Source organism: Coturnix japonica, chromosome 4 (genome assembly GCF_054131305.1).
Source record: "Coturnix japonica strain WE chromosome 4, WE-NBRP24, whole genome shotgun sequence".
NCBI classification, from domain to species: domain Eukaryota; kingdom Metazoa; phylum Chordata; class Aves; order Galliformes; family Phasianidae; genus Coturnix; species Coturnix japonica.
Window position 1 is genome coordinate 53946784 of NC_140666.1, and position 19936 is coordinate 53966719.

At 39.2% G+C, this 19936-nt stretch overlaps 2 protein-coding genes and 1 long non-coding RNA gene across 9 annotated transcripts in view; 1 reads left to right on the forward strand and 2 right to left on the reverse strand.

Moving 5' to 3' along the window:
- The window catches only part of LOC107313386 (uncharacterized), a 51219-nt gene extending 41241 nt beyond the window's left edge, over positions 1-9978 (reverse strand). Inside the window, exon 1 of the long non-coding RNA XR_014945884.1 lies at positions 9843-9978. This is a non-coding gene — a long non-coding RNA (uncharacterized LOC107313386). The remainder of the gene's footprint in view (positions 1-9842) is intronic.
- Positions 289-12270, forward strand: LOC107313385 (alpha-fetoprotein). Its single transcript, XM_032444363.2, has 14 exons — positions 289-373; positions 1128-1188; positions 1422-1557; positions 2511-2713; positions 3238-3385; positions 3633-3730; positions 4027-4156; positions 4757-4971; positions 5805-5937; positions 6691-6788; positions 7984-8122; positions 8561-8784; positions 9919-10051; positions 10707-12270. The coding sequence occupies exons 1-14, from the start codon at positions 289-291 to the stop codon at positions 10749-10751; spliced, it is 1848 nt and encodes a 615-aa protein (XP_032300254.2). The 3' UTR covers positions 10752-12270.
- A 1774-nt stretch (positions 12271-14044) lies between these two features.
- RASSF6 (Ras association domain family member 6) overlaps positions 14045-19936 on the reverse strand; it is a 45685-nt gene continuing 39793 nt past the window's right edge. For 6 of the 7 annotated variants that reach the window (XM_085546864.1, XM_085546866.1, XM_015861526.3 and 3 more), the window contains 7 exons: positions 19439-19530; positions 18834-19018; positions 18472-18573; positions 17368-17419; positions 16240-16358; positions 16055-16152; positions 14045-15281 (listed from right to left, as the gene is read on the reverse strand). In XM_085546864.1, coding sequence (XP_085402990.1) covers positions 15206-15281; positions 16055-16152; positions 16240-16358; positions 17368-17419; positions 18472-18573; positions 18834-19018; positions 19439-19530 — 724 coding nt within the window. In that variant the 3' untranslated portion in view covers positions 14045-15205. The remainder of the gene's footprint in view (positions 15282-16054; positions 16153-16239; positions 16359-17367; positions 17420-18471; positions 18574-18833; positions 19019-19438; positions 19531-19936) is intronic. The other variant, XM_015861528.3, reaches the window with a different exon arrangement.

A 19936-nucleotide genomic window follows, 5' to 3' on the forward strand; every position in this document is an offset into this window, starting at 1 on the left:
TCTTGTTTGAAGTGTGATAAGTTAAAAATGTCTACCTAAATTTCAGGGAAAAAAGAATCTACAAAGTCCTTTCTTTGCAACAAGTTGAGTAGTTCATCACACTGAGCAAATAATGGCATGTTTAATTATTGTGGGAATATTCTAGAAGGGCTAATGTTATATGTGACACTAAAAGGGTTTTGATTAACCAGAAATTGTTTGGTAGAGTATATATGTCATTCGCCTGAAGTCTTTCTGATTCTCAGAGATTAACCAGACCTATCTCAGTCCCTGCAAAAGGCTGACATTATGAACTGGAGAACAGTAATTTATATCATTTTATTAGTAAGCTTTACTATAGTCAGAGCCCTGCCTAGAAGTTATCGGGACACAGGTAAGAACGTATCTTGTGTTTTTATTCTGTTCTTTCATATAACGCTGATGACTGCAACTTAGCATGCATGGTTATTTACTATTGTTTTACCACTGCTAGTTCTACACTAGAGATTTATTGTAAGTGAAAGATACAAAACAGAACTGTAGCTGTATAATTCCAGTCTTGTAATCACCCTTAGACATATCACTTTTAATTTCTCGAAAGTCCATGTGCTGCATGATACAGCCTAGTCCACACAGAGAGGAGGTAATTTAATCTATAGGAGTGCGGTTATTCCACTAAATTTCAGGTACTCCAAAACCTGTTGAAGTAAAGAAGTAAAGATCCAGTGGCAAAGGAAAATATTTGCATTTAATTTTCAGGTAAATTGGACACATTTGTGTCCCACAGGGCCAGTTAATGGCACATAGAGAAGGAGGAATTTCTGTGACTTTTTGTAGAGCAAATGATCATCAAGTACGCTTTTAAATAGCTAAGACAAGGCTAAGAAAAGGTTTCTAAGGTGTTTATTTAACCACGTGATGTGCATCATCATAGCTGAGCACCTTCTATATTTGTATCTCCCTGCCACAAAACATGAAATAGGAAGGGAAATTACATTGTAGCTCAAAAACAAATTGTTTCCCACCCTCAAGTCAAATAGATAGTATGGCCTCATGCCCTTCACCTTAGTAATAATACTCCTGGCACTGAAATCTGTTTTTCTGAAACTCCAGCAATTTATTCAAATACCAATTAACTTGTTTTTCAGAGGAAAAAAACAGCATCAGCCAGCGGTTTTCTCAGCTGCAAGAGAACAATTTTAAAGCCATGTAAGTTATCTCGGTAAAGAATCTACTTGCAAATTTGCTGCCTATGAACATCCCTATGGCATTCTGTGTCATTTGGAGATGAGCATGAATTGCAAGTCGTACACTCCCTGTTCCATCAGCCTGAGCAATTTGGTGAATGAAGCCCTCCTACTATCTCATGCAAAAAGTAATACAGTTATTTTTATTTTTTAGATAGACAGAAACGTTCTTAATGATCTCCATTCTTCTTATAGTGCCATGATCATGTTTGCACAGTATGTGCAAGGAAACACGTTTGGTCAAGTGGTTAAAATGGCTGAAGCTGTAACAGACTTTGCCAAAAGGTGCACTGATACAGACAGAGACAACCCAAACTGCCAGAAGCCTTTGGTAAGCAAGCTTGTACTTGTAACGTGGCACAGATTTTCAGAAGTGACATAATTTTGGGGTACTGGTATGCATTTTTGCAGGCAAGAGTAAGATGTTACGAGACATGGTTTACTTGTGTGTGAATGTTTGCTCTTATTGACTCTTTCCTCATCCATGCTCCCACCTAAAAGGCATCTCAAGATGAGCAAAGGATAACAAGGTCTTTCACAGAAAATACCACAGTAGCTTTTGAAATCCTTGACCTCTTAAAACATTTGTAATCTTGTGCTTTTATGGCTAGCATAACAAAACTCAGTAGAAGACAGATATTTCCAGCAATTATGATGCTCATAGGAGCTTTCTCCACTCCATTAACTCACATTGCTAGTATTCAGTGGAGTCTACTTCAATGCACTGTCAGAGAGCAGCAGATTGAATCATGGAAAATGAATATCAGTCTGTTACGACTCTTCTATTTGTTAAACATGGGGCTAAAGCAAATCCTGAATTAAGACAATTCCCAGCTGAACTATGACTGACAGCAAACCTGAGCACTGCTACTTGATGAACAAGGAACCTGAGAACTGTTGTTATACAAACCTGAGACTTGTCGCTATACAAACCTGATTTTAATTAGAAAATAATGCGGATCCTGTTGAGATATGCAAATCAAACAATCATCTTGACTGTAATCAAGAAACAAGGATCTGAATATTTTAAGTTCAATGGAAGCTGAACAGTATATTTGAAAGCTATCTCATTATAATGTCTATCTTGGCATAACAGTAGGTATCAGAGACTGACATACATTTAAGAAGTCATTGTGACACAGCAGGCAAAGCAGGGGTAGTAAAGAGAGAAACTATACACTTATGCAAGTTAGGGCTTGTTGGGTTAAAAAGTCTCCTCAGAAAGCTCACGGGGGTGAAATGGAATCCTCACACACATCCACTTTTTTCCTATTTTTTTCACAGGACAGGATCTTCCTCAATACAATATGCCAGGAGGACAATCTTCCCAGGTTTACTGACTGCTGTGCTAAAAAGGACCCTGAAAGAAATGATTGCTTCCTCTCCCTTAAAAATTCATCAAGAGGATTCATTTCTCCTTTTGAAAGGCCAAATGCTGAAGCTGCCTGCAAAAATTATTCAGAGCATCGCCATTCATTACCGGGATAGTAAGTAAATAACTCATAGATTTCTTGCCTGCATGTGATGGTTATGAGCCTTGAGACCACAAATGCAGTACCAACCAAGACATTCAATGAGACTTACTGTAAAGCCATCCTCTTTTCTCTTCCTAATGAGAAATATTTGAATAATCCATCCAGGTCTATTTGTCATCACATGGAACCTGTTCTACCACAACCTACTTTGAATATAACAATCTGACCTATCTCATTGTAGTTTAAATAAAGCACTCATCTGATACACCCGTGATCTGTCTTTGGTCCTTAAAAGCCAAGCAGACTTTTTGCTGCCTCTAGACCAAAACTGGCAGGAGCTTGGCATTTTATTTCCAGAAAAATGCCAGCCTTATCGGAATTCTTCCAAGAAATGCTGTACCACTGTCATGTCTTCTTGTTTTGACAAGAAAACAGTTGCTTTTAGTAGCTATAAATCAGCAGATACTGCAATACTACTGTAGCTCCCTATGTTTCAGGGCTTACTCCGATAGTAAAGACATTTATCTCTGTTTTAGTTTTATCTATGAGGTTTCCAGAAGGCATCCTTTCCTCTATGCCCCAACAATCCTTTCTGTTGCTATCCAATATGATGAGATGATGAAGGACTGCTGCAGAAGTACTGAAGACTCCGCTCATAACCTGGAGGAATGCTTTCGGAGACAGGTACTACAAAGCAAGGGTTTGGTTTCGTAGCATGTGACCAGTGGCATTCTCATAATGAAACAAATGCTGAAGTAGAGCTATTGATTGTTTCTTTTTCAACATCTGCATCTGATGTTATAATTCACTTTGCTAAGGACAGGGTGAAATATGACTTGAATGCTACTTAACTACTTAAATCAGCAGTTTTAGCACAAAGCATTGCCTTGGCTTTCTTCCATTTTCACAGCCTGTATTTCCTTTCTACCAGGCACCAAAGGTGGTGAAGCCCATCAGAGAAGATGGCCTAAGGCAGGAACACACATGTGGAATCCTGAAGAAGTTTGGAGAAAGGACCATAAAGGCTCTGTGAGTCTTCCCAATGCTTACTAAACAAGACTTTGTCTTGTTCGCTTCGGCTGTAGACCAGCCACACTCATTGTTAAGATGTAACACGTTGCCTATATCAGGGCTTCCTGACTGCTTCACTAAAGTCCCTGTCATATGTCAGCTGAAAGCAGATTCCCACCTTTTCACCATACAATGGATGTAAATATATTGGCCATTTCTGACCAGTTTGCATACAGCCCTTTACATACAAGTAATGAAAGCTATCGCAGCCTCACATTGTGAATATTAGCAATAACTATTTTTCTTCATTTTAGGAAACTTGTGCAGATAAGCCAGAAATTCCCTAAAGCTGATTTTTTTACTGTTACCAAACTTGTGTCCGATGTTGCTAACATGCACAAGGACTGCTGTCGTGGAGATATGCTGGAGTGTATGAGTGACAGGGTAAAACAATATTTATGTACATTTGGAGAAATTATATGCCTTTTCTTCTTTTCTCAGATTGTTTTCCCTCCTGTGTGGTACTGTGTTCTTTGGAACTGAATTCTTTAGTCTAAAAACATGGTTGAATTGTCCCATTTGACACAAAGTCAGCAAATGAACTTTGTGCCTAAAAAAAGCATCGTTCTATTTTAGTGAATCCTGTTGCAGCTCCTAGCTACACCGTATATTTTCTGTGCAGCTTTCAGCAAAACATGTATCTGTCTTTCCTCTGTTCTCTCTGTTTTTTTATCATCCCAAATCCATCTATCTCTCTGCTTGTCTGAGATGCCTAGCTAGATAACTAACTTCTCTGTTTAGGTGGTTACCTGGCACCTATCAAATGGGAAGCAAAAGGTTTCAGCAGCTAGAGCAACAAGACTTCTGTCCTGTTCTGCCAGATGACTGCTGTACAGCTGTGGTCAGAAGAAGCTTTGACCTTCTTCCCTTTGACAGTCCCCTTCTCTGCCTGTAAAACGGGGATAACAATACTGATCAAAAATCAAAACAAAACAACAAACCACCAAAATCTGATCAAACTTCCTCCCTTTCTGTGCTTTTCAGGAAGAAATTCTACACTATGTCTGCACCAACCAAGAAATCATATCAAGTAAAATTAAAAAGTGCTGTGAAAAGCCACTGCTCCAAAGAAGTGAATGCATTATTAATGCGGAAAATGATGACAAACCTGCAAACTTGTCTCCCCAAGTCAGGGAGTTTATAGAAGACAAAGGAATATGTGAACGCTTTGCTCAGGAAAAAGATAACCACTTGGCCAGGTAACATGCATCTTCCTTCTGTCTTCAGTTTTGCTGTTCTACTACTTGGGCTATAAGACGGCAGTTTGAAAGATAAAGATCAGCTCATTTAGCCTCAGATTTGTCTGCACTGTGAGCACGTGGGCATGTAGTAACTGCGCAAGGTTATCTTCATAAAACACCAAACTTAGAGTGTATGGAATGAGAAAAAATGCTGAACAAGTCACAGTTATACCAGAGAAAACTGAAGAAATGCATGTGAAATTTAGGTACTATCAGTTCTGATCTCAGGCTTGAAATCTAGCTTTCATTCACTCTTTAATGGGAATAAAAACACATACCTAAGTGATGCTCATGCCTTGATTTAACAGGTTTGATCCATTTCTTTTCTAGACATGTTCTTTTGCGTGGTGAAGCCCTGACCCCACCTGTAGTAAAACTAGGCAATAATAATAATAATAATAAACATGCCAAAAGCTGCAACAGAAACAGCATCAAGTCACAAATAAAGTCAATTAATTTACTTCAAATAAGATCTATCACTTCCATTTATGAACAGTGCAGCTAATAGATTGAGCACAATGCCATGTAGAGTGACTGTTTCAAGGACGACAGCTAATCATCCCAAGATCTTCTGAGAAATGGCTCTGTTAACAGAAATTACTTCATTTAGATGGGAAGAGCTTAACAAGCCATGTTCTGTTCAAGTTGAATTCCAGGCTGTGATTTTGTGAAATTATTCCCATTATATGGAAGGTCAGATGAAAGCATCCCAAAAGCATCCCTACTGTCTTACCATCCCCAATCTCCTGAAAGTCACGGTTTTGTCTTATTGCTGTGCACACATATTGCAGGTTTCTTTATGAATATTCCAGAAGACACCCTGAATTTTCTGCTCAAATGCTATTGAGAATAGGTAAAGGATACGAGGACCTACTGAATGAGTGCTGCAAAACTGGCTCTCCAGAGAACTGCTGCAGCAGAGGGGTAAGTGCCTTACACAATACATGCATGACTTCAGGCACACAACCACACAGCCTGTAGTGCATGTGGGTACTAGAGCTCCTGGGAATGGGACAGGAAAAAACCCTCTCTTGGTGTACACGTCTGATTTCAGGCATCCAGCCTCCTCCTTCCCCTGTGGGTATTTTGCAAGAATCTGCTGCTGCTATACTGATTTAACACGGATAGACAGATACCAGTGAGAGGGATGGAGCTAGCATCTCTGTGAGCTGTTACTCTCTGTTAGACACCCCTGCAGCACCACTTGCCCACTTGCAAATGGAAAAGGCCTTTGCTCAGAGTGCAGAGAGGCTCTGGCACAGGCTGCCCAGAGAGTCATAGGTGCCCCATCCCTGGAGGTGTTCAAAGCAGCCTGGTCTGGTGGGTGGCAACCATGGCAGGGGATTGGAACTGGGTGGACTTCAATGTCCCTTACAAGCCAGCCTCAGATATAGACAACTGCACCATATATGTCTGAAGTTTAGAGCTACTCTGTCTCAAATCTAGATTTTCATCACTTATAGAATAAATATTTAAAGATGATTGAAGTGGACTTCTGTCATATTCAGGCAGTTTCAAGGTTTTAGAAAGATTAAGACCTTCTAATGAAATTAAAACTTGGTGGTACATTTCAGGTGAGAGGCAGCTATGGAGATCAAGGCCTCATCATAAGGCACTATAGGGTATTTTGCATTCCCACCAATAAAGTGACTCCTCAAATTAATTTACTTTCCTCAGGAAGAAGAACTGAAGAAACACATTTATGAAACTGAAAGTGTGATGAAGACAAGCTGTGACATTTACAAGGAGAAAGGAGATTACTATTTCCAAAACGAGTATTAATCTTTTGTTTTTAAAATACATATCTGCTTACCTGATGCCTGCACAAGATGGGCACAATGTAGGCTGGAGTAAATCCATGGATGGGGAAAAAAGCTGGGCTAAAGGACATGACTTGAATGTTTGGTCCAATAAGTTACTGCCTTTTAAGATTTTCTTTCCTGCTCATTTCCAAGACAAAGTTTTGTCCTCACCCAGCTCCCGAGGCAGTGAAATGGCAACTTGTTCAATCTCTCACTTTTGCTACGGATTGCTGTTTTTTGTTTTTGTTTTGCACTATAACTGCATTTTAAGGTGTGAGCTGTAACTTAAGAGTCAGAAATTTGGCCAAAAGGCAGTTCATGCATCTTCTGCAAAAGTCCTTTCTCTAATTCCAGCAGCAGATGAAGCTACTAAGAACTGTAACAAAAAATTAACTACAGCAGACAGAGCAAAACGTGACTAGCTTTGCAGCATGCTGGGCTTCAATGCAACATGCAGGCACAAGCCTCCTGCAGGAATTCTGGCCTTGATTTGCAATGTTAATGAGCACATGCCTAACAAAGTATGTAAGCAATTTCAAATCTATAATCTGCTTGCATGAAGTTAGGCTTCTGCTGTCTTTGTCTGGGGAGAAAGACATAGCGAGCTTTTTATACTCTTGGACATGTTTGATCTTTAAAAGACCTATGGAACTAGAGGTTTGCAACAAACCCAGTATGCTGCTCCTTCTGTGTAGTGTACCAGTTTTTATGGTTTCCCTGGCCACTGTAGCTAATAAGCACAAATTTTAAGTGAGAGAAAAATCACAACTTTTTTGAGCTTATCTCCTGCTGAGATCAGCTCTGCCAAGAAGTCACTCGAGTTCAGTTTTGCTTCTAAACAAGCTCCCTGTGCTCCCAGGAAAGTGAACAACGCAGGGAAAATATACATACAATTTCAGAAGAGAGACAACCAAAATATAAATGGCAATGTTAGCATTAATTTTATTTAGCCTGGTAGGAGACTGGTCAGAAAAAGGAGAGATCTCACAGAGAGCATGCTTATACTTGCCTATATGAGCCTATAAACCCCTGGCTGAGTTCTGCACTAGTAGGAAAGAGCGTTCTGCTGTGGGATTTGGCTAGAGCCTTACATAGTTGAAGGCGGTGGCTTGCTCATTGCTGGCTGCTTGAATGTAAGCACCAATAACACAAAAAATTATCATTTTAGGCTTCTCCTGAGCTTCACCAAGAAGATGCCTCAGCTAACATCTGCAGAGCTGATAAAATTCACCAAGCAAATGACCACAATTGGCTCCAAATGCTGCCAGTTGAGCCAGGACAAGCTATTGCCTTGTGCTGAGGAAAATGTAAGTTGTCTTTTTGTTTTCTTACTTGTCTTAGACCTATTTTTTTTCCCTGAAGCTTTGTGTCAGTTCCTGCTACAAACGAAGTCCAACAGCTTGGAATACCAACAAATGAGCAAAATGCTCACTGAACTATTGAGCTGTCCTGAAGATGTACTTCCAGACACACACTTGCATTAAGCATAACACAGTGGTATTGAAATCATTGTTTGAATTACTCTCTGTGAGTATGCACTGCAGGCAATCCATTTGGCAGAACGAACACAGAGAAAGCATTCAGCAGAAAAAAATCCCTTTTATCTTACAGACAAAGCATAATTTAAATTCTCAGCCATTATTTATAACTTTACTAAAAGTAGCATCTATACTAGGGTTTGTTTTTTTTTTTTTTTTAAATAAGGGAATAACACGAAATTGTGTTTTTCACCTCTTCCTGTAAAGCTGGATCTTGTGCTTGGAGAAATATGTAGAAGACACCTGACCAATCCGATAAACCCTTCTGTTTGCCACTGCTGTAGTAGCTCCTACGCTCTCAGGAGGCCGTGCATGGGGAAACTCGAAATTGATGAGAATTATGTGCCCTTGTCATTAACACCTGATCTGTTCACTTTCCATGAAGACTTGTGTACAACTGAAGAAGAAAAGTTACAGCACAAGAAGCAGGAGTAAGACATACTTCTACTCTGCGTTTACCCTGGCAATTCTCACCTTTCCTTTGTCCACTGTACTTGTCTACCTTCTATAAAATGCTCTGAAAAGCAGCCATATCCAGCCTACCTAACTGCTTTTCTTTCTTCTTATCTTTGTCCTGCTTTCTTTTGCAGTCTGGTTGAACCTGTATTTATCTGCCTTTAATTAGAAGTCATTTTTCAGAGGTGGGTAGTTGTACTGGTACATACAGCACCAGATAGGAAGCAATAAGTGCCTGAAATTTGTTCCTCACACTGTCCTCAACAGCAACTGTGAAAGCCATATCGTAAAAACATACTAGACAAACAAGGAAGCTAATGCATGACCATTACGGTTTAACTGAAGCTTGTCTCTCAGTGAGACAGACTATGTATTTATCCACATCCCAAGCATTCCTTCAATCTCTGGATGCTTGTTTGCCTTTGTTAGAGAAAAGTGCCACGCTGGACCTCCCATTACAAGGAAAAACAAGTTATCTTGGATAACTTATGCTATGTCAAACTCATAATGTGTAGGTGTAAGGGTGGCTAATATAAAGATGCTAACAAAGATGATGGTAGATATTCAAAGGTTATTAACAAAGGAAAACTCACCAACATCAGTGCCTTAACTGGAAAGCTGAAGCAGTCTCCACTGGAAAGCAATCTCCAAGAGACACTGCCTCAGTGGTGGTCAGCCCTTATATGAGGTCATAGAGGAGGTGGAGTCGAGCTCCACCCCTTCCGGGAGCACAGCTACATTACTCTCACCTGTGCTCCCACAGCTGACCCAACATTTACCTCAGCTGATTAATCGGAGGTTCAAGCTGTGATTTCCCATACAGTAGGACACTCTCAAGTGGTAATAACACTTATCAACTGTATAATTTGTTTGAGGATATTAATGGTAGAACAACTTCAAAAACAAGCACTGCTATTTTACTTCACAGGAGAATAGGGAGATGCTCCCCACTGCAAATACCTGCCTGGTTGGTTCATAAAGATGAAACAAAGCAATAGAAAGCAAGTGGATAATAAGAAAACAAAGATCTTACTGGATTAGTGGTTGAGAAGTGCTTCTTAAGCTGTGTGCTCATCTTCCAACTTCACAGGACTTTGCTTCCCTTGCAGAATGCTCATCAACCTCATCAAATACAAGCCCCAGATCACACAAGAACAGTTGACCTCCATCACCGTGGCTTTTACTGCCATGAGGGAACAGTGCTGCAAAGAAGAGAATCGTGAGGCATGTTTTGTGAAACAGGTATTGGTTCAGCTTTCACCTATATGCTCTTAATCAAAATGAAAACACACACGTGTAAATTTCCACATTAAGCAACAAAAACAAAGCCTGGCTGGCCACAATTCCTCTGGCTACTTTTCCAAAGATCTTTCCCTAGCTAACAGTACTGGACTGAATTTCCTTTTAAGATAAGTTCCTTTGCAATAGGGAGAGAAATAATATTCAAAATTTTGTCAGGGCATTTCCTTTATTTCCCCACATCTGCTTCTCTCTCATCTTTTCCGAGTTAGCTTTTTGAACTTCGTACTACAGAGCTACTTGGATTTTTCTCTATCTTCCAGTAAAGTGTCACACATGCATGTGTTTGTACACAACCTGCAAAGGTCATAAAACATTAAGGAACTGACTTACTGATGTACACACATAATTTGTTTGCAATCATATCGTCTTAGAGACTAGTCAGGTGCTGGCACAGGCTGCAAGAGGAGGTGATAGAGTCACCATTTCTGGAGGTGTTTAAGAAATGTTTGAGTGCTGTACTGAGGGCTGTGGTTTAGCGAGGAATATTGGTGGACAGTTGGACTGGATGATCTTAGAGGTCTTTTCCAACCTTGGTGATTCTGTGATTCCATGATCATTCTGATTTTATCGCTTACAGATGTTTTGCTTCTTTCAGGGTCCAGAACTTATAAAAAGAAGTGAAAAACTGCTGTCAGCCTAAAAAGCTCACTTAGCTTACTGGAAGACATTTGCTGAATGCTATGGAGTTGCACAAATTAAATATTACGCATATTTTTCTAAATATTCATGTAGTATAAACAGGAGAATATGAGTTATCATAGTGGAGAATACTGTGCTGTGGTTCTTTACCTATAAACCTAATGAAGTGAGTACAATTTTCACCAGCTATAGTTCATTCTGCCAATGTCTGATTTTCCACCATCAACAAGGCAAAGGGATGCCTCCAGTGAAACATTGCATTTCTGAGAAAAATCTGATAAGCTATGAAATTGTAAATGCAGTCTGCATTCAGCGCTCAGCTTAACAGAAATTTAAGTGTATGGATTTTATTCAGATGGGGGAGAAATTTCTGTGGTAACTTAATGTGTAGCTCATATTTCCTTGGTTCAAAATGATCATGAGCACGTAAAATTTAAACCAAAACAAATAACTTAAACCCACTTGAATCAAAAAGTAAGATGCAACATACAAGATGTGTTGCATGGATAGAAAATGAGGTTTTAGATGTGTCCAAAATCTTATGCTACACAATATTATTTTTCTTGTGCAAAATAATCATAGAAAAAGAAAAAAAGTAATCTAAAGTTTATGAAGCATAAAGAAAAATATTGAAAAAAATCTGCCCGTAACAATTTTTATAATATTTTTGAATCACCAAATACTTTTTTGGTATTTTAATAGGATTGTCTTTGAAATGCATCACAGTCATTCACTAATGAGGGCTGCTGTGTGGAACTATAAAATTGCTTTTAGGCACAGAAAGATTATCTTGGTCTTCCCAAGCAGAGCAAGGAAGAAGATAGATGAGCAAAATGTCGTTAAGGTGAAATGTGACACTTTTGGTCAGCACATAAACATTTAGAGAAAGCACCAGAGGGCTTCTGAATTTAAAGTATGAATTAAGAGATAATTCTCCAGAATCAGATTGAAGAGGTTGACCAAATGAAGTCTTCTTGTAATTCATCCTGTGTATACTGCTAGGCAATGTTTTCATTAATGATATAATGAAAGGAAAAACTGTTCATTCAATTTGTGACAGAAAATAAGGTGGATAGAGACTGTTGCAGATCTCACTGCAGCATTTCTGATGTCAAAGTCATCTCTGCAAATTACAGAAATATCCTAGAAGAACACCAGCTGTGTTCGGTGCAAACAAATTAAACATGTGACATAGGTATAATTAAGCAACTGCAGCAGTACGGTAGAAGAAAAATATTCATTACAGTGTTGAATGAATAACAGTGCAGTTACAACAAATCACAAACTGATTAAGAGTCACTGATATTTTGCTGCTAATTGAAGCCTAACATCATGCTTGCATGCTGGTGGTATAAAAACAATATTAACAGATAAAACAGGAGAATGAGATACATCACAAACACATCACGGTTTTGTTTTTCTCACCTTTCATAAGGACTTCGCTGAAGTACATGAACAAATCTGGGGTCTCAGTTGCAGACAGAATGTCACTGAAAAGAAAGCAACAGTTAAAGTTCCATAAAAAAAAAAAAAAAAAAAAAAAAAAAAAAAAAAAAAAAGAAGAAGAAGAAGAAAAGAAAGGGAAAAGATTGGGGTTGTGTGGTTTAGTAAGAAAGGCTTTAAGAACATGCAAGTCTTCACATATCGAAAAAGACAGGTCCCAGGACAAAGATAGCCAGTCAACGCATAGTAGGGAAAACAAAGCACCAGAATCAATGGTCTGGAAACAGTAAGGAGCTCCAAAAGAGACAGCACACATTACCCAAGTGCCAGTGAAGTTTTCAGGCCAAAAAATAAGTAGAGATCTTCTAAGGCTTCTCCCGGCACAGTTTTCTCGGGATTTAATACTCTGATGCACATCACTCTTCTGGAATCTGGGGGTTGGGTTGGGCAATGTTTTTATAAAAAAATTATCTTTTCTCCTCAATGTCCAGTGATGACTCGGGGTTTTTCCTCACTGGGTTGCTTAGTAGCAGCAAGATTAGGTAGTGTTTTTTACTCTAGTGTCTTATTAGTTATGTCCTAGAACTTGAATTCAAAAGAAACCCGTATTTCTTCTGTCATCTGCTTTTCATTGCTGTTACCTTGAGTATGGAATAATACTTTGGAATAAAATCTTCCTCTGTTCTTGTCAGCATTTGTCAGAAACAGTTCATTCAAGTGACCGCAATATTCACACAACTCACACCACCGTAACACAGCAGCTTTATTTCACTAGTGCTTTAAACCCAGCAACCTACATTTGTACTTGTGCCAGGCTCCACTGTTAGTTTTTCAGTACCATTTAGTCCCAGTTCAACAAGACAAGTGAACTCAATGAGATCTGAGTATTTAATATCAGATGATGGCAAAAAATGATTCAACTCAGGGACTTACAGGATTGGATAATCTGCTTTGCAAATGCTTTTCCACATGGTCAGTGCACTGACACAGTCTCTAGCTTTTCAGATCTCAGAGCAAAGAATTACAACCATATCATGCTCCATTGCTTTCACACTGCACATTCATACAACCACAAGCATTTACCAAATGAAGCACAACAGAAATAGGCTAGCTACATTAAAAATAAAACTTGAATACTTTCTTCTGGTTAAAACAATGAGCAGATGCAGCACTTGCAGTTTTTTGAGTGCAGGCGAGATTTTCTCCCTCCTCTTAAGTTTGAGCTCTCTGCATATTGCTCTGTGTTTCAGACCTACTCTTTGCTCCTTGGAGTAATTTAGGCAGAACAAAGCAAGAAATTCAGGTCAAGGGGTATGTTCTCATACTTCAGCGTAGTTTCTAGTGTCTCACTATGGTCAGTTGGTGCCAAAACATACCTGTCTGCAGGTGAACAAAAAATGACAGTGCTTGATTTGGCTTAAGCTGACATTTACTTGGTTTTGGACAAGAAGACATAACTGTAGGCTAACTTAGACTTCACTGAAATTTGACCCTACAAGTCCAACCTGTGATGTTTTATGTTGAGTTTCCTATATCCTAAACGCTTAGATAATCAATATTTGAATGGTTCACCTGTGAAATTTCAATGATGCTTGTGTGCATAATTCTGTTGTTTCAACAAACTGACATTGGCATACCCAAGGCAACTGTTACAAATGCCATGCATCTTACTTGACTACCGAATTGCTTTTATTTCTCCCCTCTGTGTTCCCATACCCATAACAATTTCCTGTGTAGGATTATAATAGACTGCATATTGAAATAAGCACCTGCCCCAAGCACAATAGTTTAATTAGCACAATGACTTCTCATTTTTGAGTTACCATCCAAGTAACATCACCTCACAGGGAGTACAGCTTTTCGCACTTGATTTATTCCACGTGATTTCTAGACATCATTTTCTGTACACCAATTCCCTCCCTCTCAGCATGTATATCCTATTATCTGCAGAAACCGAACGCAGCTGGTACAAAACACAGACATCACATTTAAAGACAAGGTACTGCAGGAGGGCACTTAATTGTGCACATTTTATTTACATCTCTACAATTTGAGCTTTACTACTCAGCATGACTGAACCACACAGGACCTGACAGGGGAATGTATGCTGTGCAAGTGTCAGACTGCCCAAAAACTTCATCTGCAGAAGGATGCCAACCCCATGCTATAAGAGCTGTGATGTCAGCCTCTCACTAAACACTTCTCCTTTCCTTCTCCAAGAAGAAAACACAGGAAGTAATATGGAATAATCTGTCTCAATGAAAAAAGGCATGGGGTGCCTTCTAGCACTCAGTCAAGCAAATGCCATAATACTTAGTGGGAACTCTCTGGAGCTTTAAATGCACGCCAGAGATATCTTTGCTCATACTTTAAGAGCAGAGTAGCCATGAAGATGGTGAACTTCGATTTATACTTTTCAGATATTGAGTTAAAGTTTAGACTAGTTAGGTACCTAACAATTGAAAACCACTGGGCTTTCAGGTCTCTCTTGTATAGGTGTTTTTGTAAGCTATGTGAAATGCCTAACTGCAATCTTAGATATGTAAATACCTTTTGCCACTTAACTCTACAGAAAAGCTTCCTCCTAACAAAATTTATCTTTTTTTTTTTTTTTCTAATAGAAGAAAAGTCATATACATTCTTTTCTTATTTTTGGCACAACTAGCACACTGGTTATTGCAACATTTTGCCTATATACTAGACTCTTGGTAATGGTTTGGAATATAGAAGACTTTAAAGCCTAGTGCTTTTCAGCACAGGATTTTTCCCAATCTGAAGTTTCAAGTTAGATTCAGACTTCGTTCTTTGGATGATATAGTCCATCTTCTTACGTGGTCCCCAACTTGTATTCCAGAGCCATAGTGGAGCATATGCAGTTTCAGCTGCATAATTATCAAAAGAAGCACTTTGCACACCCTTGTGCTCTAAGTGCTCCCCAGTGATGGCACATTCAAGAAAACAGACTTTCTTTTGCCAAAGGCAGTGGGTGATAGTTGCAATATGCCATTCACATCAAACAGTAGTCTCTGTTTTTTTAGAAGTCCGATTTTGAAGGTGCTGGCATATCATACGCTTCTCTTTATGGTATCTGAGAGAGAGAGGGATAGAAGAAGAGAGAGAGAAAGAATGTATTTAATTACACAGAATCCTCTGGAAAACATTTTTAACCTGAATTTTAACATGTTAGTTGAACGGGTAAAAAATTTTGCAGTGAAAGTCATTCTGACAGAAAATGGCAATAGCTTGTATTTATTCTTTTCTTTCTGTTCCTGGCTGGTTTTGTTGAAAAGGATTTGATGGACATTGGATAGCAGATTCACAGCTCGTCTAGATTTGCATTGGTTTTGACCTCATGGTTGCAGAGCCACTGGTGCATTTCTAATCTATAGCTGTTGTGAATACTGAGCTACCACTAGAACCACTCATGCCATTTTTCAGAAACTAAGTTCTAAAGGACATTCTTCTGCACCTGGAGTTCAGCATCTATCTAAATTGAATGCAGTGACACTTATATAGTACCACAGTATTTACTTCATTTACACATTCCAAGGAAATACACAGCAGCAAGTAGAAACTGAAGTACCACTTTCAGGCTGAGAAGACATCCAAAGTACAACAGAAATGACCGTAGGGCTCCTGGTTTTACAGAAAACTTCAACCCTGTATAAGCAGTACTCTGGTATCTTCCACAGCAACAGCTCATTTAGGGATGCAGGATACAGAAACCACTGTGATTCCCACAAAGTTCAGTGTGAGCAGTAAGTGCATGCTGATACATTAATGCATCGATCTATTGAGCCAAACTATAACTGTAAGCATTCTCCCAGACCGAAAGTGATCCCCCCTAATTTCACTTCTTACTTTGCAATTGTCTGTTGAATCTCCTGTTCCTCTTCTTTGTTTAATCTGTGCAGAATTGATTCCAAAAAGGGAAGATGAAATTGAATATATTGAGCAACCTACCAAAAAAACAAAGAGAAATGCCCATTAGTGACTACATTAACTAGGAAGAATATTGTGAACTGTTAGAACGATTATATACATACATCACTGCTGACCTCTTCCACATCCCTGTCCATGAGAAAAAACTTGACAGCCTTCTCTGATGGCCCCTGCAGGAGTCTGTGCAGTAAGGGAATGTCTCCACTTCTCAGCTGCTTCTTTTCTGGGATTTAAAAGCAATGTGCTGATATATAGAATACACAATAGCGCCTCTAAGTACTAGATGCAATTGGAAGTCTTGTTTCTTGGCAAAGTTTCTATCTTTGCCTGATGTGTTATTATTAAGGGTATAATAAGTCTCTAATGCATATTCTCAGGAAGATGCAACACCTACATTTGTACAATGATAGGCCAGTGTCTATCAATATGCAACACGAAGAAGCTGCAGTTTAGGTAATCAAGTACGTGTTTAAGAGATTGGTTCCAGGCCTGACAGTGTGGCTGTAACTCACTGAAACAAAATTCACTTTATAATTTTCAAACATCCTTTCAAATTCACATTTTGACATTTAAGGTACATTTTCCTCCATTCTCCCCTTCTCTCAACTATTATTCTCAATAAAAAACAAACAACAATCTTTTCAAGAAGAAATGGAGTTGTAATACATTGTGAAAGTGGGCACTGGAAAATGGAATACTTTGAACTAGATATCTGGGGGATCCAAGACTGTCTTGAAATTGTGAAGTCCAAATGCAGTGGGTTTAGTTAGTCTGGTTTTCACCAAGTTAGCAGTTCAAAGCCAAGCTAGGTATCTTCTAGCACTCCCTAAAACTCTTATATCCCTTTTTCAATTAAAATATGACATAACACTGCCAGATGGAAACTGGCATCCTAAGACTGTCATGTCTTAGGATGTCATCCAGAACAGAAGTTACAGCAGAAGAGTTTCTCAAGCAGATGTTATTTACTGGAAAAGAGGCTTGTTTAATGGAAGCAGCCATACTCACAGCACTCAAAGCACCCAGAACACAACTATTCAGGTTTTCCTCTCCATCAGAGAGGCTCACATATCTAAGGGGTCCCAGAAAAGCAGAAGTGCTGCTTTGTGCTTAGGCACTGTGTGCAAGGACAGATGCCTGTGATGAATCCCGTCACTCCAAGGTAAGCAGCCCCCCCACATACACAGAAGATAAACAGAAATGAAGCAACCCCACAGTGATATCTGGCTTACCTCCGGACACATGGATAATATAAAGTGCAAATTCATGGGGACTGTTTTCTATCTGTAAACACAAAACCAAAGCACTGTTCAGACTGATTTATATGTTTCTCAAGCATTTTATCAGCAGCAGATACGCTACATGCTTCTCAACTGTTAAATCAAAACCCGCAAACTAGGCCTTTGTCTATTGGGCGAGTTAGAAGACACTGAGTATGGATAAGATTTAAAGCTGTGCTGCCACTACCTTTGTCCTTCTACTCCACTGCCTTACGATTGCCAATGCTACCACGTTGTCTAAAGGAGCAACACACACCACCTTAGACAAAAAACAGATCTTCCCAGAGTTTCCTTTCAGCATCCCTAACTATTTCATACAACTTTCTTTTCAGATGATAATCAGATTTTCCAAGAATATTATCCTTAAGACAGCAACCTGTGATCTCTCCTGATTCACTTACCTGCATCACCAGGTTCAGAGAAAAGGGGTCTGTTTTAAAAGTTATTTTTCAGAACATGCTGCACAACTGTACAGAAATCAACTTCTTTTGGTTTTTAGAAATTCCAAGGGGGAAAAAACAACAACAACAAACAGAACAGAGCACAGAGTGTCGTTTTTAACTGTGGCTTTCTGGATCTCTCTGTATGCCTGGATCCAATGCAGTGTGCATGCCAGGGACTACTCATGCTAAACGACGGTTCCTTTTTGTTTCCAGAAAAATACAATTACTAGGGCCTGTCACTAGGGGGAAGCACATTCCTTAAACATCCTATTTCTGCGCTGGATAACGCTGAAGGTGCGTTTTCCCTTCCAAGTGCACGAAGGCATAAAAAAGCCATTCATTACTTCTCACTTCACTGCAAAATATGTATCTTTTCTAGGCGTATTTAGTCATTAAGCATTTGTAAAATAAAAACAACACTCCCTTTATCTATGGATTACTTGTCTTTCTTTTTTCTCTTTCTTTCTCTCTCACTTTCTTTCTCTCTTTCCTGCTATATTTTATGTATGACGATTCCAGTTATTTCCTGCTTTTCAGAGAGGACTGGTGGGACACCGATTGATTTAGCATCTCTAGAATGTAGTTGCACTGGCTTTTGTAAGCACTCAGTTACCTTGAACTTTCGAAGCAGTTGTTCTATTACTTCTCTTGTTCTCATGTGGCTGTTAATTCTTATTTTGGTTTCTGATCCAGAAGCTGGAGTGAAAACCGATGTCTAAGAAACAAAAGCAGCAACAAAAGGGTGTGAATATGAGGATTCTTGCACTCAACAGTTGAGACTCAAAAGAATCTAAGCCAGTACAGCTCTGGGACAATGTGAACTGTCAAATACATTGTCACTGTTGCTATAAATGACCCCCTGGGAATGTTCCCCCTGGCTAAGGTGATGCAGAGTAGGTCCAGAAGCTCGTGAGGTTTTATTCTGTTCCAGTACCCAAACCTCAGGTGAAGAAAAACAACCATCTACATCCATACCTCATAGTTGTAGAAATGGCCATTAATAGAAAATCTGTGAGTTTCTTCTTCTGTTCTTGCGATCATGGGGAACTTGGTCCTCTTCCTTACAGCTGCAGCAGTACTGACCGCCCTGGGCAGAGTAGCACAGTCATGTTCCTGCTTGCTCGTGGACTTCAGAGTGCTGCTTTCGTAATATGAATAACCTGGACAGAATGGAACTGCATCAGCACATTGTACAGCTGCACCTTGTTCCTTGCCAATACCAGTGCAGAGAGAAGGTTTGTGGTGGAGGGATTCATTTTATTTTATGTTTCTGGGAGGGTGCTGGGCATGGGCATACAATGAAGAGCAATAGGCTGCGTGCAGTGACCACAGGCAAGAATTGCCACTTCTACTTCTTGGGAATGTTTTTTTGGTAAAAACACAGCCTATTAGTACATATAATTTGAAAAGTTATCTGTGCAGCCATATTTTCACTAACCAGTCATATGTCACTATTTCAGCAACATGTAACAGATGGTAAATGGACTGAGAAAAATTACCCTTTACTGAGATCTAAGATGCAAAATTATTTCTGCCGTCACAGAACAAAGATTTTATTGAATACAAGAACAGACACTTACTTTTCTCAGAGTTCAGCTCCTCTTCAGTAGATTTCAATGTCTCCCCGCTAATATGATGCAGATCGTCAAATTCTCCCCATCGTGTCATTCCCCTGAAATAACAAACTTACATTAACTCAGTGAATTTAATTTATCCTGTAGGCAGGCTTCAGATAACACATTCCTATCCCTGTTCAAAACTTTACAGAACACAATTACAGCCTTCAATGTGTCATACAAAGCAAGTCATTTTAGTTCATGTCACAATAAAATTGCTGTTCATTAAAAAAAAAATCATGCGATTAGGGATCCCAAACATAACAAAATCCTATTAGAGCTTGTTGAAAGTTGAACGTGACGGCCCTTAAGTTATTTGCAGTAATTCTTTGCATATTTCATAGCAATGTAGATTGACCACAGGTAGGATGACACGCAGACAGACAAGGAAAAAAAATGCTTTGACATTTAAATAGTCACAGGACACGTCATGTGATTTCTGGGATATGAAATACTGTAGAA